The sequence below is a fragment of the Lepidochelys kempii genome, chromosome 8, assembly GCF_965140265.1.
Source record: "Lepidochelys kempii isolate rLepKem1 chromosome 8, rLepKem1.hap2, whole genome shotgun sequence".
Taxonomy (NCBI): Eukaryota; Metazoa; Chordata; order Testudines; family Cheloniidae; genus Lepidochelys; species Lepidochelys kempii.
The window spans coordinates 8,368,841-8,393,583 of record NC_133263.1 but is presented as its reverse complement, the minus strand read 5'-3'; the positions used below and the strand labels follow the sequence as shown (position 1 = coordinate 8,393,583).

The 24,743-nt window shown below is 40.6% G+C and overlaps 1 protein-coding gene across 3 annotated transcripts in view; it reads right to left on the bottom strand.

Moving 5' to 3' along the window:
- The window catches only part of ADAMTS2 (ADAM metallopeptidase with thrombospondin type 1 motif 2), a 258,408-nt gene that overhangs the window by 28,025 nt on the left and 205,640 nt on the right, over window positions 1-24,743 (bottom strand). For all 3 annotated transcript variants that reach the window (XM_073355401.1, XM_073355403.1, XM_073355402.1), the window contains exons 6-10: window positions 18,975-19,131; window positions 17,518-17,623; window positions 16,154-16,297; window positions 13,674-13,806; window positions 10,552-10,665 (exon numbers count right to left, since the gene is read on the bottom strand). In XM_073355401.1, coding sequence (XP_073211502.1) covers window positions 10,552-10,665; window positions 13,674-13,806; window positions 16,154-16,297; window positions 17,518-17,623; window positions 18,975-19,131 — 654 coding nt within the window. The remainder of the gene's footprint in view (window positions 1-10,551; window positions 10,666-13,673; window positions 13,807-16,153; window positions 16,298-17,517; window positions 17,624-18,974; window positions 19,132-24,743) is intronic.

Sequence of the window (24,743 nt, the reverse complement as noted above, 5' to 3'; positions counted from 1 at the left end):
TGAAGTGTAGACATACTAGAAGAGAAATGGCATTAAATGAACAATACTTAGCATATTATATGTTCAATGCACTGTACCAGACATTAACTAATTAATCCTGACAACAATCCTACAAGGTAGGTAGGTATTATTACCCCAAATAACAGGTGGGAAAAGAGAGTGAAATGACTCACCTAAAAACACACGGTGAATCAATGGCAGAGCCAGGATTAGAACTCTGGACCACCTTACTCCCCACCCTGTGCACATTCTTTTAGACCACACTTAAAATCATGGAAAGTTTTTCACGGTGAGGTCATTAAACCACAAAACACTCTTCCAAAGGAAGTGGTGAAAGCCCCATCCATGCAGAAGTTCAAAACCAAACTCGACAAAACACAAGGAGAAACACAGAGGAGAACAATTCTCAATACTCATACCTTAGAGTAAGTAATGTCTGACCTAAAAGGTTTTCTCCATCTCTGTGGCTATGTCTACACTATACACCATTTTTGGTGGTGTGTAGCTTACATGCAGCTAAATACAAGCCACAGAGAAAAGCACACCATGTCCACATGACAGTGTGTAGCTACACGTCAGTGAAAGGCTCCGGCAGAGGAAAGGCAGCTTTAGTTACTCCTCATTGCCAGAGCCTTTCACTGCAGCAAGGAAGAGGAGGGGAGACAGTAAGGGAAAGGCTGCTCACCTGCCATCGGAGCCTTTCCCCACTCCTGGAGACTTTCCCTGCGGTGGCAAAGGGCTCCAGCAGCCTTTCCAGCTGTTCCCCCGCTGTTGGAGTCTTTTCCTGTGGACAGGAAAGGCTCCAGCAGTAGGAAGGCAGCAGGACACTACACTGCTAAAAAATAGCAGTTTAGACAGGAGGCATGGCTTGGGCCAGTTGAGAACTTGTGGAGTACAGTACTCCAGGTACATGTGTCTTTACTCTACTACAGGGGTGGGCAAACTTTTTGGCCCGAGGGCCACATCGGGGTTGCGAAACGGTATGGAGGACTGGGTAGGGAAGGCTGTGCCTCCCCAAACAGCCTGGACCCTGCCCCCTATCCACCCCCTCCCACTTCCTGCCCCCTGACTGCCTCCCTCAGAACCCCTGACCCATCCAACCCCCCTGGTCCTTGTCCCCTGACCGTCCCCTCCCGGGGTCCCCTGCCCCTAACCACGCCCCGGGACCCCACCACCTATCTAAGCCCCCCTGCTCCTTGTCCCCTGACCGCCCCAACCCCTATCCACACCCCTGCCCCCTGACAGGCCCCCCAGGACCCCTGACTCACCCACCCCCCCTACTTCTTGTCCCCTGACCATCCCCTCCTGGGACCCCCGTCCCTAACTGCCCCCCCGGGACCCCACCCCCTACTCCCTGTCCCCCCCCATCGGGACCACCCAGGACCCCACACCCATCCAACCCCCCCTGCTCCCTGTCTCCTGACAGCCCCCCTCCCCAAACCTCCGCCCCATCTGACCACCCCCTGTCCCGTGACTGCCCCCCGGAACCTCCTGTCCCCCACTACCCCTGCTCCCTTACCAGGCTGCTCAGAGCGGCAGGACAGGCTTGTTGGAAAGCCTGAGAGGTGGGAAGGCACAAGACGGGCTGCAGGGAAGGGGGGACAGCGGGGGAGGGAGCTCAGGGGCCAGGCAGGACGGGCCTGCGGGCCGAGTTTGCCCACCTCTGCTCTACTAGCTTAATCCATACCTCACTGTCTCCACTGCTCTATGGTTTCTGATTCAATTTCAAATCCAAGAGTATAGTGGTCCTAAAGAGTTTGAAAACTGCCCCTTTGCTAAACACTAATAAGTTTCTATCTTTTCAACTTTCTCCCTTCCCCTCTTCAACGAGACCCCCCTAATACCTCAGGGCCAAATTCTCCAGTCCTTAAGGAAGATTCCCACTGAAGTTAATCAGAGTTTTTCCTCAGTTAAGGACAGTAGAATTTGTCCCTTACTTTTCATCATTCCTATAAAAGTCACACTGATGAAATGTGGGTGGCCAGAAGACATTTTAATATTTTAATTATTTTACACAGTTTGTCTGTTTTAACAGTTCCTGTCAAGTGAGAGGCCTGGTTCTCACACACAGATGGCCATAACAACAAGTGTAATCATTCACTTACTTTTCTTCTCATTCAAATCAACAACAACATTTTACACAGCTTAACAAGCCTGAGAATCCAAGAATTTGGCATCCAGTATAAGCAGAGCATATGGCCAAATGCATGCTGCCAGCAAAAACAAAAAGAGAAGATTTAGAACACAAAAGCTTCCTTAAAGCATAGAGTGATTAGTGCTCAGGAAGACTAATTCTTAGAAGTGATGGACAGTCATCAATAAAGTAAATAAAAAGGGGAATAATTAGTAAAATTGTTATATGATTAATTGTTTAGTGACTTTGAATTGCTATTCAGATGATTTATTGTGTCAGTAATTTGGTTAGACAACAGCTCACAAAAATAGAGGAGAAACAGGGTTTAAGATGTTGATTCTCTATCATGACTGTAAAATACTCTACATCAAAACATAATTAAGGGATCACATTCATTCCAGAGGAGCATGAGAGTCAGTAAGGGCCAGATTCCAACACCCTTACTAACATCAAGTAATAACTGGACAGTATCATTGAGATCTCAACTACTCAGTGGCATCAGTATTTGGTCCTCTATGCCAGATGCCTTATGTCAAAGCAAAACTGGGGCACTGGACTATATGTATATTGGGCTCTAACACAGGTAAACTCTACCTAACAAAAAACAAATCTCTGCTCCGGAGGGCTCTCATCTAAAGACATGAATACAGACGGCAATGAATTTAAGAAACAAAAAGAGTAGCATGTACACATTATTGCTGAAAAGCTTTATGAAGGAGGTGGGTTACCCACACAATCCATTTATGGTGAATTTTCTCTGGCCTAATGTCATGAATGCTAATTCTCTCACGCTTCACAAGAATTTGAAAGTTCAGTGCTGCACCCTTCTCAGATTCTCTAGTGACACCAGTCTGGAAGGGTGGCTTAGTCTGAACAACAGTTGAAGGGTGGCTGGGGCCTGCGTGGAAGCATGCATCAGGCTGTCAGTCCACATTTCAACCTTGTTTGAGAGAAGATGATATTCAATATTTCCTGGTCTGCAATTATCTAAAAATCCTTCTCTCATCATCAAAGCTTTGAACCATCAGGTGTGAATTTATACATTATTCTCTGACTCTCTCAGCCTGTATGAGATCAGCTACATATTTACAGCTTATATGAAATGATCTAGTGCTTGAACTCAGGGGGCAGAGGAGAGGGGAGGGGAAAGTGATGCAGCACTCCCCCAAAAAGTGATGCCATGGTTTAAACTTTTCCCTGTTTTTTTCAGCCAGAAGCAGGAGAAAGGGGGTAGGATGCAACCACTGTGAAAATCACCCATCTAAAGTACTGACAGGGCTCACAAAATGGTGAGTTAATAGAAGTGAAGCACTGTTGGCATTGTTGCTCAAGGGAAAGAAGCTGTCTCAATTTTCACTGGAGCAGTTAGTCCTATGTTGATTGCCAGTCTCCACATGGTAAACATGGAAGCTGAAGTTTAGACATCAAGAAACATGCAAAATGAGTCATCTCCAGCTCTGCCAATTCTTGTTTTGGGTTGAAAGGAGAAGAGTTTGCAGGGGGAGCTTGCACAGGAGAACAAGATCTGTAATAGAATCCAGCACAGTATTACATTTGCAAGGGGGAAGGAGCGTGAGGATGTCAAATATAAATAGCTTGATCTCCAGTGTAATGAAGGAACCTGGATTCTTTCCTTCCCACCATTAACCCATTTAACGTCTTAGTCAGCTGGAAAAGTGCTAATTGGAACCTCTATTCCTAACAAAAACAGAGGTTTTCATTTTAATTATGCAACTGACATTAAAGCACAAACAGTTTTTTGGTAAGAAGGAAAAAAAGGGAGGGTAAATGTAAACTGTTTTCTGAGTGGAAGAGGAGACAACTCTGCTTGTAGTCTCGCCGCTTTTTCTGGCAGAAGGGACAGTCAAAAACAAGTGTAATTTCCAGGAGAGGAAGTTTAAATCTATTACAGTAAAAGGTTCCACAGCTGATTTCAGCTGTTCTTTGAATCAAAAAGTGTACACGCCAAGAAGCCACTGCGTTGCTAAGGCAGCAGTTCTCAACCAGGGGTCCGTGGCCCCCTGGGGGTCCACAAGCAGCTTTCAGGAGGTCCAACAAACAGGGATGGCATTAGACTCATTGGGGCCCACAGGAGAAAGCCCACACTGCCCTCACCCCACCACCCAGGGCGGAAGTCAAAGCCCGAGCAGCTTAGCTTCGCGGGGGTCCCTGTGACATGGGGCCCCAGGCAATTGCCCTGCTTGCTTTCCGATAATGCCAGCCTTGGCTTTTAGATGCAGAAAAACAGCTGTTGTGGCACAGGTGGGCTGTGGCATTTTCATAGCATGTTGGGGGCCTCAGAAAGAAAAAAAGGGTGAGAACCCCTGTTCTGAGAGACACTGGCATTTCCAAATTAGTCTGCAAGAGAGGGCTGGTAAACCTTTCTGTGTCCGATCCGGTCATAAGAGACAGGAATTGCTTGCTCTATTTAGGGCATATCCCTGTTTTTCAGCCCAAACATTTGTAAGATAGTCCCAAAGTCTGTCTGTATGTTAGGGTCTGTGCTTCTCAACCTCCTCCACGCTGTGCTGAGATCCTACCATGGAGACATTTATTTAGACTTCCCCATCATGGCAGAGCAATGCAGGTCTGGGCCAACCTGTTCCATCTGTTGAAGCATATTTAGTTGTGAAGGATAAAGTGAAGGCTGTCCCATAACAATGGGCTCTGCAAGCCAATAAAAGTTTCTTTGAGTGGCGAGTCAAGTATTCTCTCTGCCCCGTGGTGACTAACTTATCCGACTGTCTCCTAGAGAAATGGAGGTCTGTTTTCTCACTGGGAAACTATCTGGACTGCCTCAAGTGCATATTAGCCTTGTCAAAATACTTTTTTCTTGGTCAATTTTTTTACAATATCTTTTAATTTCAATATTTAATAAATTCCTTGCTTTTATGAAGGAGGGAAAAAGAAAGGATCAGCTTAGATCATCTTCTTGTTAAAATGGTGCAAGAGAGGAAAATAGCTGCTAGGTCAACTGTGTATTTGATCTTTGGTTTGTGTGTCAAAATTCAAGAATAATGTCAACTTCATTGGCACTGAAAGATAGGAGAGTTCTTACCTCTCTAACAACAAAACAAAAGAGTGCCAGGTGGCATAAGCCGTCGCACTACTCTCTGTAGAAAGCAGATGGATTGTAGCATGCAAATCTCCTTGCATGAATGCTCTTATTTCTTGTTTCTTTCTCATGGGAAAGGGCTAGCTTGCCTAAGCCAAAGCAAATGTCTCAACCAAAAAATACTAGTTTAAAAACCCTGCCAATAGATTTACAATGATTTCATGCAGTTGGAGAAGCCTGAGGCTAACAGCGGGGCTAAGAGACTCAGATACAAGTAAATAAATCATCAGCTGGAAAGCATATGCTTTTTTAGGTCAACATGCATTAAGAAGATCTAAGCTTTTTATAGTTGCTCCTTATCTGCATATCTTACAATGCAATTTATGCAATATATTCAACTTCATATTAAGACTCCTATCCCACAAGGATTTGTGTACATGCTTCACTTTACACATGGGAGTAGTCTCATGAAAGTTAATGGGACTGCTCAGATTGCACAGTATTAAGTGCATACGTAAATCCTTGCAAGATCAAAGTTTTTTAAAAAGCAGTATAGGGCCAGATCCTGCAATTCCTCCTTCCTCAGACCTCCCTCAGTGCTGTTAAAAATTAGATTTTGCTGCAATGCAAAACAATATATGTAACAAAAAATAATACTTTGCATGACAAAAGGCAGGATTTTTCACAGTAATATTTCCTTTTCCGCCTGGGAAGGAGAAAGCCATGAAAATATTTTGTCATTTCATCGCTAAAAAGAGTGAATTGTCAGCCTGTTGCAAATGAACAAAATACAATGGGTTACATTTCTCCATTTGCCCAATGGAAATCCATTTGAAAGTGCGGGAAGTGGCAAAATCTAACTCTTTAGAGTAATTATTTCCAATAATTCCTACAAGTATATTGGACTTCAAATGGAAGCATCTGAAGATAAAATGACAGGCAAAAGACTGCTGCTGGAAACTATGGATGAGTTTTGGTAAAGCTTGCTTGATCAGACAAATATGTAAGACATTAGAAAATTTAACAGTTTGTCCTCCTTTCATTACTTAATCTTAGAACTGTGTCTAAGATATGGGCTGGGAATTCAGAACAAAGACTATTATGCTGCTGTACAACATCTGCTGAAAACATTCTAGTTATCTTGTCTCTATCGTAGGTAGTCTTGGTCCCCTGACAGTTCCTTCAGTGAAGGAGAGAACAGGCTAGATTAGATTCTGTTCAGTAACATCGACTGAGGTTCGAAAAGTTCAGAGAACAGCTATCAGTACTCTGCAAGCAACACTCTGGTGAAAATCTTTGTCCTTTAAGTCTGGTTAGTCTCCAAAACAACATCACAACCATTTCTGGCATTCAGTTCCTTCGGCCGCTGCAAAGCCAGAATGTTTTCATGACACACCAGTAGTGTTTAGATTGGCCCATCTTAAAATGGGGACTGGGAATTAATGCTGATAGCTGCAAATCTCAGAAATGGAAAACAAATGGATCTTTTTGAACCAACAACTTTAGTTGATTATTGATGGTTGTTCCTTTTTTGCCAGACATTATTCCAAAGAAAATATGTGGACAAAGTTTCAAGTTATTTTCCTCTTCCTCAGACTCTGATCAGGTAGTAAGGAATGTGTGACCTTCCATTTCATATAAAAGGAAATTGCAAAGGTAGGGCTTGACTCTCATCTCTATGTACTGTGTGAATGATACAATCACACCCTCACAACATAATCTGTTATAGAACAGAGATCTTGGTATGGTCCAAAGTGGGTGATGACAGTACATGCATCAAAAAAGAGGCTAAAAAATAGAGGGCAAAGAGGCAAGGAAAAGATGGCAGGGAGTTTTGCCGATTTGCCTGTATTCAGAACCACCAAGTACCATCACTTTCCTGATAAATATATTGTTCAAATTTAGAGCCAGCAAATTCAAATTTAAGGACACTTTTAAAACTCATGCTATTGTGAAGAAAACTTCAGCTCAGTCTTTTGAATACTAGTTAACATATTTTTTAATTTTATATAATTTTCTAAGGATCTCTTGGAAGAATACAAAATGTTTACCAAAAAAATCCGGAACGGTGTCCTTAGGGATAAGATGTTTATAATTCTATTATCCACTAAAGCTTCAAAATATGCATAAACTCTTGCATCTCCCCTGAACTATAAAATAGCCAATTTATACAGTTAGCTATAAAATTTTTCTCTGGTCTGAAACTCAGTATGCAACATCTCAGCTGAGGTACATAAAATTCTGAAGATTTTTGTTTATAATGGAAACATTGGCTGATCCTTAACCATATCGTTGCAAGTGCAAGGCTATTATAGTTTGTTAATGTCCTTTGTTTCTTCCAATTTTTGTGTGAAGTACTAAAATGAACTGATGGGCCGCGAGGAAGGGAGAGCTAGCAAAAGGAAAATAATTATATTTTTCTCTGGTTTCATAAAAATATTTAATACAAAATCATGTTACAGACCTTAGACACGCGTATTATGTCCATCCATGTGAAACATGGAAGACCAAGCAAAGTAGTGTTTATTGTCGGAAAAAAGATGAAGTTCCAGGGTTTTTTAACCTTCTTCCATATGAAGCTCCAAATTATTAAAGGCTGACGTGCTTCAAGGTAGGACACAAGAAAGGAATGTTGAACACTTAGCAAGTGACAAAATGGCAGCTATCCCTTATCTTAACTAATTGTCTAATGAAGTAAACTACCAATGGTGAAATGGGAGTTTTGCTATTGTCTTCAATGAAGCCAGGACTTCATCCCAAATGCATAAAGTAGTACCAGCTGTTCCAAAAGGTGCCAGTTTGTTAAGAGAACAACAAACAATTCACTTACTATCTACAATATAATTACTATCTTCAATATAACCAACTGGTATAATTTTTATTGGAGTCAAAACTCAACCTTCTCCTGCGAGTTATTATGGATGGCTCCATTTTGCCAGTTCTCTTTCTATCTCTGCTCACTACCAATCTGGTAACATAAAAATGCTTAACTACAGTCATAGAATAGAGAAATAGAAGAGACCTCCATCCTTCTCATCAACCGAGGCAGGTTCAATTAGTAAAGTTTGTTTTGAAGTGCTTTGTCCATTCAAAAGCCTGTCTCCAACATATTTGGAATAAAACTCATGTTTTTATAATATTTATTCAATTATTTTGACATTCAAATTTTGTGCTATACAGTAATAACAGTTAAACAAGTAACCATTTTCCAGTATAGATTATGTTCAATACTGCATTTGTTAGATTTATTAATTGCATAAATAGCTAATTTTATATTTTTAACCAAAAATAAAGTCCTGGCTAATTAACTAAAATATTGTCTTAGGTTTGGGATTTTATTTTTCAAGTTTTATTGATACATTTCCCACAGGCAATATGGTGTTACATAATAGGAATCATCTGGGGAGGAGAAAAAGAAAAGAGATTGGGTTCCAGCAGACCACAGTGTACAGGGGGAAAGAATTTAGAACCACATGACATTTTTATCCAAAAAGAGAGGTTTCAAACCACAGCAGCAGCTACTAACATGATTTACTTGTTGTATAAATTATGCTGTCCATCAGGAAAACGGTATCTCGCCTTTAACACCCTCTAGAAAAATCCTTTCCAAGTAGCAACACTGCCCCGAAAGGGTCATTGTATAGACTGATTGTTCCAAAGCCCAAGGATGTCAGGAGGAGTATTTCCATTAACCTTAATGGGTTTGGGGATCAGACCCTTAATGAGCATGCAGTTAGGTCTGTAAAAGGGTAACTGATAATTACTATATGGTAGGGCTGAATAAAGTGTAGTTTCAAAAGAATAGGAACTAGCCCAAACCTTTGCCATCTGTAAGTTTCTCTCCCCACTTCCAAAACTCCTAATATTTCCCTTCGCTCCCTGCAAACCACTAAATAAGCCTCCAATATTTCCCCCCATAGCGTTCACAATGGGCCCTGGCTTCTACCTTCATAATAGTCACTAGCTGCTCTCATCTTGGTGCCCTTGAATAGGTCTCATAGTCCCATCCTCCTTCGAAGCAGCTGTCAAAAGACTCAAAAGCTAAGGCAGCCTCTCTCATGTGTCATGGCCACTGCTGAATTTGTGGGTCTTCTGATGGTGCTGTGTAATGCACTGTAGGGGTGATTGTAGGGGTATAGGAGCTGTGGAAGTGTCATAAAAGAGGGAGCTGAAGCCTACTGAAGAATCCTGCAGAGAGACTGAACAGAGAAAACAAAGATGGGGCTACTGTAGACATAGGCACCTGACTCTTTGAATGGTATCCAGCCTGAATTTCCACACCTGCTGTACTTTCCCCACACTTATACTTACATTTGGGCTGCCCTGACTATCGTTACTGTGGGCTTAGTTCAACTGTAATCTCTGAAATCTTATTACTTTCTGTTGCCATGGCTGCCAATAAGCATCACTAGAGGTGTAAACACAACCACACCTTATGACAGATTATTTGCAAATGAATAACCCCTCTTGTGGCCATATCACTATGATTTGCAAATAAGTACAGATCTATCGATGCTTAGATACTACAGGGACTGGTACTGAAAATAGGTTAGATCGCTAGACAGATGTTACATAGTACAGATCAACACAAATCTCTAGCTCCAGACCTCATGTTGTTGCAACCTTATTTTCTCTCTCTACTTTTCTTCACAGCTCAGATTATCCCATCTCTTAGATAATTAGATTTTTACTAGCAATTCAAAAGCCAACGCTTTTGGCCAGACTGGGGCCCCTGGAATGCCTTAGGTCTAAGCAAACTCTCAACTTGACTTCTGGTACAGCTTTGAGCTAAACACTTAAACTCTCTTCCTCAGTTTCCCCCCTCCATTCAGCTAGATTAAAATACTTTTTTTCGAATGATGTGAGGATGAATGAGTTAAAGTTTGTAGAGATGAAAAATGGCAATGGCCAAATATTATGAGCTACTGACTTGAAAGGTATTAAGATACTAAGCCCCTCTTTGTGCATTCTCTTTTTTATACTATACAACAATGACTATCCAAATCCATTATTCTGTAGACCACTTTACAAGACACTGGCATCTGCACTTGAATCACATCCACACAATCCTCCCAATTCACAACTTTGACAGTCTTTTCTAGGTGGTGTGCAGTGAACCATAGTTTGAGGACTACTAGTGAACATTTTCTCTTCATAAGTCTTAGTCTCCAATCTTACCACTGTTGTGGTCCTTTTTTGTATTCCCTCTGAAATGAGTGGACCAGATTGCACACAATTTCAGACAAGGTCAAACCAGAAAGAGCAACGCCATCTTGTTCCTAGATTCCTGATGAAATCCCCCAAATGCGCGAACACATACATGTACGCCCAATAGCATAAAAAATGCGATATATAGTCTCACCTTTCCAGGCGCGCACATAGTCCCATCCAGTGGCGGTCCCTTCTTTGTTTTGCAGAAGTAAGGGTTATCGGGATGGCTACACCACAGCTGCTTGCAGGGATCAAACGTACGGAACTACGACACAAAAAAAGCAGAGTATATGTTGCTTCTGGAGATGTCTGACACAGAATTCCATTAGAAACACTCTCTGCAGTTTATTTTCTTCCAGCTTTAAAAGAGGAAGATGTTATCACGGAGTAATAAGGACCACTTAATAACAGCCCTTGGCCAGGTCACATTTGAGTGGAGTTTTCATGAAATATCACTGACTCTGGTAGTGAAATCCTGCCCTGAGTGGAGTGATGCTGGAAATGTGAGAGTGGGTTCATCTTAATGCCACAGGATAGAATGGACAAGGGCAATCAGACACCATGTGATGAGCTGCATGCAGTAGATGGTAGTAGACATTATTTATCTGTATAACTGCAATGCCTAGGAGCCCGAGTCATGGACCAAGACTTCACAGCCCTTTGCTAGCCAGCAAAGGGCCTGACCAGACACCTTAGCTAACAGGCTATATGCTGTGCTGGGGTTGTGGTGGGCAAAGGCAAGACAGTTTCCTTGTCTACTGCTCTCGTGAGTGCTAGGTACATAAGCTGCTTTACTGCTGTGTGTATGTGAATGGCCTGCCCAAGCCCTCTTCCTTGCTAAAGACACTTGTGCAGCACAAAGCTGGATTTATCACTATGTTAAATTGGTGCTGCAAACAAAGGACTCATTTGCACAGGTTCCTGAGAGACTGGTACCTTAGTGGGAAAGTGAACAGAGTTGATACAGAAGTTGAAAGAGTAGAGATTCACCCATTTTACTCAAACACAGATTGGCCACTAGGTTAATAGCAGTTATTTGAAGAAGGTACTATTCAAAAGAATACATACTAGTGACTTTCTCCCAGAGTAGCATCAATGGGATTGTGTCCAGACATCATAATACAGCTGATGCTTAGACTTTCCTATTCAATGTCGGGAGTCGCTGTGTTTGTCATACACGTTATCGTTGATGAGTTTCGAACCAGAACTCTCACTGTGCGTGAGCAACTGCCACACCTCCTGGAAGTTCCTCTTTGCATAGCTTACAGTTTAGTCCCACTTTTAGGAGATGGAAGTGGGAGGCAAAGCTCTACCATATGTCTCAAAAGATCATCTTCCCTCAGGCCAAGCCAGTAGGAAGTTGTACTAATCCTGCCTGACCTCAAAAATGCTCTTTGCATATTATGTTCATGGTACAAGGGAGACCACTGCTTCACTGAATGTGCACGCAAGCTGTCCTATTTGCCTTCAGCACCCCTTGCCCACATTAGGAACAACAATACATGATCCTTTCAATAGAATTGGTTATTTTTGTGCAAGATACAGCATCTTGCCTTATGTGAGCAGTAAGCGTGAAACATTAAACAAACAAGTGATGAAAACCACTATTGTTCCTCTCTAGCCTAGGTGGGAGTTTTGCAAAAAAAGAAGTAAGCAGACACCAGCACTGTGCGTGGCAGGCTAAATGACATAGCAGGCTTTGTGTTTCAAGCCTGGAACCGCTAATTAAATTAAAGCATAATAATTTCTTGACCTCTGATTAAAAAAAAATAAAAGACCCAACAAGATTAAAAGGAGTTTCCTTATCACATCAAAGTTAGTGTATTATTCCTTGTTTATAGTTAGCTGGATACAATATACTTCATGGCAGCTTCACTATAATTAGGGTTTCTGTTTTTCAGGGTTTATTAATTTCACTTTCAAGGTTTATTGGTAGCAATTTTTGAGTTTTATGTAGATGTCCAAAAGTTAGAGGTTTGGGGGGGGCTCTCTCTGTGTATATACTGTAATGGGTAATATATATTGTCACAGCTTCAGGGTAATTTCACCTATATTTCCCACTTCCATGCTCTACTCCAGGCATGCCCATTCAGGTGTCAGGCCTCCAGCCATCATGTGTCTATGGGTAGGGACTCTTGTCTCACTTTCTTCTGAACAGGGGTGGGGGTGGGGATGGGGGCGGGCAGGAGAGAGGCAGGAGTTAGGCTGCACAGCTCCCTGACTTACACTGTGATACCTCCAGCAAGCCAGTTTGCCTAAAGGCTAGAACCTGTGCTTTCTCTCCAAGGGCTATGACCAGCGTATTGCCAGCAGTTACAAGTTATCACACAGCTCTGTCTAAGCAAGTGTCCTTTTTCTTAATGCAAAAACATTACAGAGAAAATGCAATAAAAACAATTAACAGATTTAAACACACACTAAACACACCAGGAGTCACCCATCAGTCTTATGGGGCCCTAGCAGGCCAAAGTCTTTCCAACCCTTCTGCAAGGGTGGGGTTCCCCTTGGAGAAAAGGTCCTGGATCAGAAAGAAGGCCCTGAGTCATTTTAAATGAAGCTTTGTTATGCCAAAAGCCCCTCTTTTGTCTATTGGTATTTGGAAAACCCAATTTGAACCAGGATACGTAAGCCTCCTTAGGGGATGGTACCTCTCTGGAGGTGTTTACAACCTGAGTGATTCACCTTAATCACCCCCTACTGTTATTAGTTCCTGGAGGAGCTAAACACAACCGTCCCCGCCGCCAGAACTGCATATAATCTACAGCGATATATAAATCATTCATAACCGTAATCCAATGTTTCTCCAAAGATACTGCATGTAGTTGCAATATCTGTCACATATATTACATTACTCATGACAGCAATATATACTGTAATGAATAATTTCTTTGTAATGTTCCCTTGTGCACATGTAGGAATGTAGCACTAGGTTAAAGTGCGCTGCAGAACGTTTAGTGTGCACAAGTAGGGTCTATATGGACCAATTAATATGCAACATATTAGTGTGCTTTAGAAATCACACCTCCATAGTCCACAGTACTGCTCTTTGTAGACAAGCCCTTAGATGCAAGTAACCATTTCTGGTGTTTTTCCCGTGTTTATTGGATAATCACTGACTTCTTCTTTTTTTCCCTCATCAGGCTGTTTTTATCAGTGTTTATCCATTAAAACCTAAAATCGGAAGCCTTAACTATAATGTCCTTATTAAGGCCATTTCAAGAACAATTACAACACGCCTGGATGAGGAATAGCAGAACTCAGCTAAGTACTTACAGCAGTGCACATCATGTAGCCCAAACCAAAATCGAAACGGCACTGCTCATTCATGGAGTAGTGAATTCCTGGCAGCTGGGGAAGGGGAGGCCAATCATGTTCAAACGGATCATCACGCAGACAATCATAGGAACTGCAATAGGCAAAAATTACAGTAATAGACGGGAATGTGAGACTTTTATAGCTTTTGTGATTTCTTTAAATTTTCATTCCAAACAAAATACAGGGTATAATTTCTCAGATACTGGTTCATAAAGAACAGTTAGTATTTCAGTTATGCTTACATGGTATTTACCATGCTGTATCTGCATTTAACATGGGACAGCATTCGACCTTTTATTTTTCTTATGTCTTTCCATTAGAATTTCCATTTAGCTTGCAGGTATATTTCTGTAACTCCCCAGAGTCCCTATTTGAAAAGAATCGAGAAAGAATCCTCTACAAATGAGGCTGAGAAGAAAAGAAAACATTTAATTAATTTTCCATTTGTGGAATTTCTTCTTGCCGGCTGTCTTTCAAGTAAAGCTTTAGAACCAAAAGTCAGGACTGCCACCCATGAATATTGCTGAGCTCCATAATAAATTCCTATACACTAGACCAGAAGAAGCAAGTTCACGTACAAGCAAATGTACTTTTTGGCCTTTGCTTTATTAAACCGTAGGGCTGTTCCATCTTTATATTTCTTCTGACAGCTTTCCTCTCTTTACAGGATTCTGACAGGGCTTCCTTCCTTCCTTCCTTCCTTCCTTCCTTCCTTCCTTCCTTCCTTCGTGTGTGTGTGTGTGTGTGTGTGTGGAGGGAGGGAGAGAGGGAGGGAGGTGTTCCTATTACAGATTCTCCTGGTATCTTAAACACTAGTAACACTGCAAACACATTGCCTACAACGAACTTGAAACATACATGGGGAAGACTCCTGGAGCACAGAGGATCCAAACTGTTTCCAGCAGTAATGGTTGACTATCGTGTAACTGTGAATTTCATAATTTCAAAGCTACTTTCTCAAGTGTCACATGGTGGACAGTATCCCTGCTATGTTCACATGTAATCTAGTATTATCTGGGGACATCACAAAATTAGTTACATTTAACAAACCAATTTCTCTGTTTTTATGGCCATAATTTTCCTCTCATGTTATTCATCATATTCACAAGAGTAGTTCTTTGGCTGTGAAAAATGGTAACCAAAAATCCAATTAGGATCAAATTCCTTGTGGATTCTGTAGGAAGACTAGGAGTGTCCTATATCTGGCAATTATTCAGGTCATTCTAATGATCTCAATGAACAAAGGACAGAATTTTGAGTCTAGGTCTACTTTAGAACAAGACATCATACTCATCTCTTATCTGTGCAATATTTTTATTCATAGAAGCATTTTACTGTACCCTGTGGTTAAAAAATAAATCAGAGCTCTAGACCAGATTACTTTTATTTAACACAAATAGCTTAAAGGGATTTAACTGAAAAAACTTTCCCCTCATAATTTTTTACTTATTATTGCCAAAAGTAACACTTCATATACCGTAACTTAAAAAGAAGTGAGAAAATAAAGAGTGGTTTCTTTTAATTGGTTTATTTCATGTATTTTTCAACTTTTTTCTAAGCATTTTCAGAGTTTCCCCAGTATATTCAGTTAATAGGTTTTCCCCTGTTGTTTGTATGTCTTTCACACAGCAACCAGAGAGAAAAAAAGATTTTTTTTTAAAATAGGAAAAATGCGATTTTTAAAAACACATCCATTGACAGGAGGACACAGAAGCAGACCAAGTTCTTTTTTTATTGGCCTTTTGAAACTAAGTTTCAAGTTGGTGGTTTCTCTTTAAAGAGGAAAGGAACATAGAGGAGGCTGTTAGAAAGCATGGGAAATGGACTGGCCTTTGTAATGACAGGGTATTTAGAGATAAAGTAATCATAGAAAGAAAGCCTTAGGGCCAAATTCTTCCTTTTGGTGTTCTTGAGAGGCTGCCACTGAAGTCAGTGGGAGCCCTGCACGTACATGGAAGGGCACATGCTTTCCTCCTTAAGCATCCCAGTACAATGCAACTGGCTCAGCACAGCTTTAGTACTTGGAAATGCTGCTGATATGTTCTTCTACCAACCAGAGTTGCATCCAATTCTCCAGCTACCCTTACAACCGAAGAGTGTTACTCAGATTAATGAGACAGGTTTTCTATCAGCTGCAGGGTGGGAGGAAGCAAGTTGGTAACAAGACCAGTAATCATATTTGCTTGTAGATTCGAGGATGACAGTGTACATATTATCAAATTTCAATAACACTAATAGCTGTACTTAAATGAATAGTCCATCTGAGCCTTTGTTATTTGCATCTCCTGGAAAAGTGTCTTGTTCCCAGCAGGATGGGGTTTGGGATTTTTTAAAACCCAGTCTTAGTAGCTAATAAAAGCACAAAGTTCAAATATGACTCTCAGAGGGGCTTTTAAAAACTTCCTAGCCAAAGAGAGTCAGATTCATAAGTTACTCACTGTAGATATCTGTTCAGCTCTTGTTGGCTACAGCGAGACCAGTGGAAACGATGGAACGCAGCCTGGACAAGGGGGGCCATGATGCTCCCCATTCGGACCTCATCCCCACACCTGTTGCCCTGGCCATCATGCTCCATGCCTAATCTAGAACAGAAGATAGGAGAACAAGCGTATTTTCATCGAGGGTAAAATCAAAAGACCTAAGTGGCTTAGGATCTTTAATCCCACTGAAAGTAAATTGGACTTAGGTTCCTAAGTGACTTAAGAAGCTTTTAAAACTTTCACCCCGAGTGACAGCAACTTTTTATTCCTTTTTGCTTTATTAAAAAAACCCCCCACAAAACAAAACCAATCTCCCCCTTGCCCTGTGTCAGGGGGTTCTACTGCATTGTTCTGAGACTGAAATTTGACTGATACTGGGGTCTTCTTTCAGGAGACACACCACTGATAACTAACTGTATGGTAACATGTTCGGACTAAAGATGATTTCAAAAGCTAAAGACATCTTTAGTGATGTATCATCCATTCTGATCAGATGTTCCTAGTTGCTGAAATGCTGAAGCCAAGAGTTAGTGATACGAGAACCAAATCCATGTAGGAATCAATTCCATGTCCCTATTTAATTAATATGCACTGTAGGATTCACCAGACTCTGACAAGTGTTCTTAATGTAGGAACAGTAAAGCCCCATTCAGTGAAAAGACTTCTGGGATTTGTGATTCCACTGAGGAGATGAAGGCATCTAAATGAATGTGCTTTATTCCTGAAGAAACTGAGTCATCCTAAAATAACAAAAGATTTACCAGCTCCCTGCCTGGAAACAGGTTCTTACTACACCAGCAAATAAAATAGTTGTATCCTTCAAATTAATGTATTAGGAAGTGGATGTAGCTTCAGTTCTTGGCATATGTTATTATGCTGTAACATACAATGTACCCTCTTTGAGGTGTTATACAATATTACTAGAAGGTGATGCACACATAGAAGATGTGACTATATTTACTGAGAATTGCTTTCGAGACTCATGTCTTCCGCTATAGCAAAGAAATTATTTTGCATAACAATAAATACTTTGCTCTTCTGCCAGGAGATCGGAATGCATTTTGTAGGCCTTTATCAGTTTAGCCTCAGAATGAGCCTGTGACGTAGGTAAGCATGTCTCCATTTTACAGCTGCAAAAGCTGAGAGAGAGTGTTTAATGGGTTTGTCCAAGGTCACAAAGGATTTCTTTGTCAGAGCTAAGAATGGAATCTAAGCTTAACTCTTTAGTCTTGTATCTAAACCACAAGGACATACCTTCCCAACACCACAAACAGTCCCCAGCATCAAAGACATAATAAGATAGAGCTTTTCAAAGTACTTACACATGCCCAGTTTCATGGGCCACCACAAATGCAGAGGAAAAACCATCTTCATGGTTGAGGGTGCAACTTCGTACAGGATGACACATTCCAGTAACTGGAGCATAGCCTAAAAAGAGAAAGCATGACTCAAGAAGTAAGTGAATCTGCGTGAGAGAATGTTTATGAGAACTCTTTATACAACACCTTCATCTAATCTCTACTGCTGTGGCACTTGTGGTCTTGCAGCAGCACAGAAGTGAGACTTACAGAAGTGTCATCATCAGGCTTCCAGAAAGGGAGAAGCATGCTGCTAGATGTCGTAAACTAACATGTCCTCCTAGACCCACTTTACACTATTCATGTTTAAAATTAGTTCTTAACAGCCACATAGTGCTTTACATTATTCTAAGCACTGAATGAATATTAGGGGCCAAATTCTATCCTGAACAATACTGTGGACAATCTTGGCCCTAAACACTGAATCCTCATAACAGCCCCGTGATGTCAGTAAGCAAGCATTATTATCTCCATTTGGTACAGATGGGGAAACCGGCACAATAAGGCTGAACAATTTCTCCAAGGCCACGTAGGGTATGGCTACACAGCAATTAAATGCCCATGGCTGGCCTTGTCAGCTGACTCCAGCTTGTGGGGCTCGGGCTGTGGGATGTAGACATCCAATGATGGGGGAGGGTCCCAGAGCCCGAATGGCTACAAGGTGATTTTTAGCCCCACCGCCTGCACCCCACAAGTCCGAGTCAGCTGACCTGGGTGCCTACAGCCACGCTGCAGATCTTTTATTCCAGTGTAGATGTACCCATAATGACTCAATGGCAGAGTTGGGATTATAAATTTAAAATTTCTGGTTCCTAGCCCCATGTTCAAACCAGTAGACCACATTGCCACTCCTATGTTATAATGCCGCTAGAGTATTTCCCCTTGTTCGCTAATAATATTGAGTGACCATTTTTCTTGAGGGAATGCCGGCTGTTTAGTCTTGAGACACACTGGTCTTTACATAAGAATGTAACATTATTTGAGATTCAACTCTAGGCATAAGCATACAGGGATCAAAGCAATAAGATTTCTTTGGCTTGAATAAGAGTAAAGACATGTTCCTAAGGTGACCAGATACCCTGATTTTATAGGGACAGTCCTGATATTTGGGGCTTTGTCTTATATAGACACCTATTATCCGCCCTTCCACATCCTGCCTTTTCACACTTGCTGTCTGGTCACCCTACATGTGCCCCAAAATAACGCTATTGAAACAGAGAGGTAAAACAATAGAACAATGAGAAACGAATGTATTCCTAGCGTAGGTCACCTGAAAACAAATAGCACTTGGCAAAACACTCACACTAAGGATAAATGTTAGTGGCTCCTAAGCTAAATTAGCTTTTTCTGAATGGGGGAAGAAACCCCAATCAGTAATTGTAATATTTATAAGTCATTTGATCACTCAGCATATGCCTTACCTTGCATGCCAGATGGGCCAAAATCCTGCCTTGTGAGAAAAATAGCATGGTCATGATATTCTGCATGTGCAGTGTCAGGCTTCTGTTGTAGATAGGCCCAGCGACACACATTCTCCAAACTCTGGGAAGGGTTCCCAATCTCTATTAAGCTCATGGACTGGATATTCAAAGAAGAAAAAGATGATTATTTCATCGTTTCATAAATTATAAGGCCAGAAGAAACTATAGATCATCTAGTCTGACATCCTGCATATCACAGACCCTTAATTTCACCCAGATACCTCTATATGGAACCCAAAATCTTTAGTTAGACCAGAGCATTTCAGTCCAATTAACTTTGGCCAACCTTCTCAACTTGTTACCTTTGAAAATATGCTCAGACATTTGTTCAAACATTGTATGAAAGCTCCATTCATGTTAAAGGAAATATTGCAAGAAGAAAACTTACTGTATGAACTATGTATGGAAATATCACATGTCCATTCACACATTAGATATGGCATTTTTGACATAATTTATGTTGCCTACAATGTATTGCAAGAAAAGATCACGGTTAACTTGGTAACAAACTTATGAGACATGTATTACTCTCTATTTAATCTATCTGTATGTAAGCAAGTCACACTGGATTTAAAATATTGAAGTGTCTAATATAGTTTACTGTACATAGAATCTAGAGCTGGAACATTCTCATTCAGTTATCTTCCTGCTAGTGCATGATTGTTCCTCATTATACATTTCCTATGATTTTATCCAGATGTCAAGGAATGTGGCTTCCATCAAGTCTTTCGGCAGATTATTCCATAGGCTGCTAGATCTCACCGTCAGCAACTTGTCCAGATATTCTGCCTACATTTTCTTCTTCTTACAGAAACCTATTGCTAAATTCTCTGCTAACTTCAGCAGAGTCACACCAGCAGAGAGTTTGGCCCATAGAACATAGAGATGGAAAACACCTGTTTGCCTTACTTCTAATGATAATAAATAAAATAAAATAATAATAATAATAATAAATAAAAAAGCATCATGATGACCAGCGTCCCCTCTATTTTTTCCCCATGCATGTGCGGAATGAATTTTGTTTTGAGCACCAATATGGAGGTGATGTCTGACATATCACCTCCATATTGGTGCATGCAACAAAATTCATATGGTGGGGGTGAGGCCGAGGGGTTCGGAGTGTTGGCTCCTCTCAGCTGCAGCATAAAAAGTTTCACAATTTCTGAAGTCTTCCAGCTACTCCATGAATAAGAGTACACAAATCAGACTGGATTACCAGCCTCACAGGTAATCCATGGTTTGGTGTGGAGTAGGAAAGAACTAATGTTAAATCTTCTCTGCTTAAGTTTCAATCAGTGTCACTCACTGAAGTGCTGAGGGAGTTTCCAATTACAATTTGCATATTGGGTCTTTGTACTTCTTGGCGGGTGAAGTTTAGAAGGGAGATCTTGGGTCCATTATAGGTGTATTTGGAAAGCAAGGTGATAGGAATTCCTTAAGAAGGGTTCGTACAGCATCTGCTTAACCCTCCCCTCACCATCTTTTGTTGTGGCCAATCTTGCAAATTATCACCCTGTCCCGAAAATTGCATTTTTGGGGGGAAATTTCAAAATTTTGGTTTTTTTCCAATTTGGAATGGAAACAAATATTTTGAAATTTCCTGCAAAAATGAAAATCCAAAACTCATTTTGGAATTTACTTTATGTTTTTTCTCATTTTTATATTTTATCATCATTATAATTATGATTTTACATTATTTCATGACAATATATCAGTTGAAATATTCTTTATTTTTATTTTATTTTAAAAATAATTAAGGGCAGATGTTACTCAGTACTGATTGAAATATATTTTCTAGATCAAAGTGTCTCCGGTTTGTGTTGTAATGCAATGTAAAAATATAAAAAATGAAAACCTGTATCATAAAATTTTGGAATTTTGAAACAAAAATTTGAAATTTTCAAGAAAAAAAGTTTCCAAATAAAAAAATAATCATTTTAATGTTTTTTTCTTTCATGGGAAATTTAATCAAAACCATTTCATTAAAAAAAATTGGTTTAGTCAAAACAGTTTTTTTCTGACAAAAATCTATTTTGAATTTTTTTCCAATTACCTCTAACGTGAGGCTGCTAGAAGAGTTAGTAAGAGGACACTCAGTTCTATGTCTCAGTTTCATCAGATGTGGATGGTGCAATTACTTACAAGCATGCAGCCAAGTTTGGAATTTGGACTACAGTTACTTGGCTAAGACTCATCCAGGATAAGAGAGGAGTAATGGTTATTGGCTGAGGAAAGCAACTGGAAGAAATGGCAGATTGATGGAATATGTGCATGACTTTTAAATCAGCAGTGCAAGGGGGCAGAGGAGTTAACAGTGTTTTGTTGGGCCTTTGAATGCTATTGGATCTCCAGTTAGGTGCAATGGCTAAGTGTGCTTTTGAAGTCTGCACTTGTCAACAATGAATTAATACAATTCATCCTACATCTGAAGACCACTTGATAATGGCACAAAATGTAGCTGTCCACTCGTTAAGCAGCACTTCCTATGGGGAACATATTATATCTGTGATATCTAGTAAGCACTTAGGCGATTCAAAAAAAGTCAATGTGTGTCAGGTGTGGTGTAAAGGATAAATACCCTTGAATGAGGGGCAAAAAGGGGTATTTTAGAGTCCAATCTTAACATTTGCTTTTTTAAAAATAGCATTTTCTTAAGCATTTCAGGCATAGTATATTCAGCAGTGTGCAGTTAATACTTATGAAAGGTTACTCTATGTGGGATGATATAAAATGGATGACTAATTGATCCATCCTATGTCTTCCAAAATTTGTACAAAATACACATGTGAACTCTGGCCTTCCATTTGCACAAGTCATGTTGCTAGGACAACAATGTTACCATAACAAGAGCCACAGCAATTTAAATGTACATACAGTACTATAAACCCTTATCATTCCAAAGTACTTAATGGAGAACAAAAACTAGCTTGTGCCAAAAATGAGAGAAAATAAATATGATTTATGTTTAGACATAAGGATGTATTTATCATTTCTTCTAATACAGTAAAGAGGACATGAGAAGGGAATTCCTAAAAGAGTTGTGGGGGAAAATACTGGAATAAGTAAAAGAATGGCCTGCCAAATTGATGTCTGGACTTTGGCAAAACAAGAATGTTGAAGCACTGGAAGCTTTGACAATAACAGATTAATAAATTAGGTAGAGAGTTTGGATTCAGACATCAGAATGCTTTACACAAAAGATATGGTGCAAATAAGCACTTATAATACAAACTCAGACACCCAATGGCAAGTCCATTAAAGGGATCGCCAGTGACATAGGTAGGGAAGCTATGATCTCAGTTAGCAGGAAGGATTTCTAGACAGGGAAACCATTTGAGAGTTCACATTGGGGACAGGAAACACTCAGTGCACTTTCTTCACTAAGACATAATAATTATATTCAAAGGTCTTTGAGTATGAATATTCACTGGTCCATTGGTCACTACTCCTTATTCACCACAGGGTAGCATCAAGCAATGGGAAACCTGGCTGGATAGCAGACAGTGCCTCTCTTGAATAACTGCTTTTTGCTATTTAGCAAGGATTCCCAAAACGGATGAGGCAAGGGTGCAACCAATAATGGCCATCACAGATTCTGCTAGGTTCCTGGGATCCTTCCAGACTCCTGGAGTCCCACTAGAGTCCCACTTCCACCCTGCTGAAGAGAACTCCTTAGAAATCCATGGGAACCATAGGGATGGTCCTGAGTGTTACAGAGGAGGGTAGGCATGGCAGATGGGACATGAGATATGGTGGAGATGGTTCATGGAAAGACTTGATGGACTTGGGGTGCCCAGAAGTTGAGATACCAAGATAACATAACTCTTTATGCTACATAACTCTTTATATTATTTCCCATTGTAGACAAGAGCTGAGCTTCCCCCACGCCCAGGTAAGGCGACCATGGGTTGAATTGGTCCCTGTGCAAAGAAAATGAGACTCAGAGGAAGAAGAGTAAAACAGGAGTAGAAACAGACTGGGCAGAAAAAACAAGACTCTGAGTGAGGCAAAAATCCATCCCTGTTTAGTTTGCAAACACAGAGGCATGTTGGCTAGCAGGCACTTGCTGAGTAGGAGGTGGAAGAGGCATGTGGTATTGGTTGCTAAGGACATGTCTGTGCTGCTGGCTTCCAAGAGCCTGCAGGTGCTACAACTGGCTAGGATCTTGGAGAGACCTGAAAAGAACATATTCCCCAGCAGGACCTTGGAGAATGTTACTCAGCTGCCAGTGGAGAGAGAAACTTCATTCTCACTGCAGCAAGAGAACCAGGAACTTTTGGGGACTGCAGGGGGCAGGCGACAGAAACATCATGGGATGTCTGCTGATTAGACAGGTCATGGGTAGGGGAACAACCTACCTGTGTGGAGGAGAAAGCAGGGACAGCTAATAGTTAAGATTCTGCCCTGTGGAATATTAGAAATATTGCAAACATTAAAAGTTTTTATAGAAAAAAATGTAATCCGAAGTAATCAAAAATTTTCAGGAATATTAAAATTGGGAATCTCTGTGAACCACATATTGATATCAGGGACATGATCACATTTTGGTTAATTGAGGGTTTTAGTTAACTGGGATTTGGAATAACTGGCTTTGGTGGTATATTAATGCTGATGAGTGGGTATCAAATGACAAGAATGTAAAGAACTTTGGCTTGTCTTGCTAGAAAAAAGATCTTTCATAACTCATCCATTAGATGGTGCTCCAAGAGTAACAACTGGCAAGACACTGCCATTCTTCGGAATTTGCAGAAGCTCCCTGGGGGTGAGCAGGGGAACCTTAACTTGTTAGATTTAAAAGCACTGATAGTGAAAGTTAGAGTACAGCAGCGTGTATATTTTTGAGGCAATCTAAAATCTATGCTTTTCCTTTTCTAAATAAGCAAACACGCCATAAAATACTCTGTTCACATTATTTCTATATGGCATTTCTGTCATTTATTGTATATTAGATTAATTTATTTATTCTCTCCTGTCATACTGAACTAGATAAGGAAAAATAAATAAAAGAGAGCATCTGGTGTCCATGGTAACCACACTAACAAAAAGAGCTCACTCAGCAAACTGACATTTTGTGTTTGAAGGATTTCTAACACTTTTTGATAATAGTGATTTCTCAGTTGCTAATTCTACATAAATATAAGTAAATCAGAAATACAAAGTACAGTGTATAGGGTCAGCCAGTGCAGCACCCCACAAGGCCCTCAACAAAATGAGTTGAGAAACAATATGCAATGAGTCTGATTTAAAATTAAGGTGATTCGTTCATTCCCACAGAAGGAGAGGGGATAAAATACCCCTCCACCCCCGAAATAAACTAATGAAAAAGTGATGCAAACTTACATACACAGCAACACAACAAGCAAAGCTCAATACACAAATAAATAATACTTAGGGCCTGGTCCTGCAACTCAGTCTACACCTGCATGGAGTCAGGTGCATGCAATTGGGGTCCGGGACCCTATCTTCCTATGTGTAGGTATAGTGCCTCGGACAATCCTGATTGGTGCTTTTAGGTGTTACCACAATCCATGTGATAAGCAGTAACAAAAATAAATTAAGGAATGACTGATTAAATAAATAAATACCATAGGTAACAGTTACTATTTTGGCAAAAGTGCATCAATTCTATAAGCTGCTACTAAGGGCCTCCTGAACCTATTGATTTCATTGGAAGTATAGGGTGCTCAGCATCTCATCCAACTGAGCCCC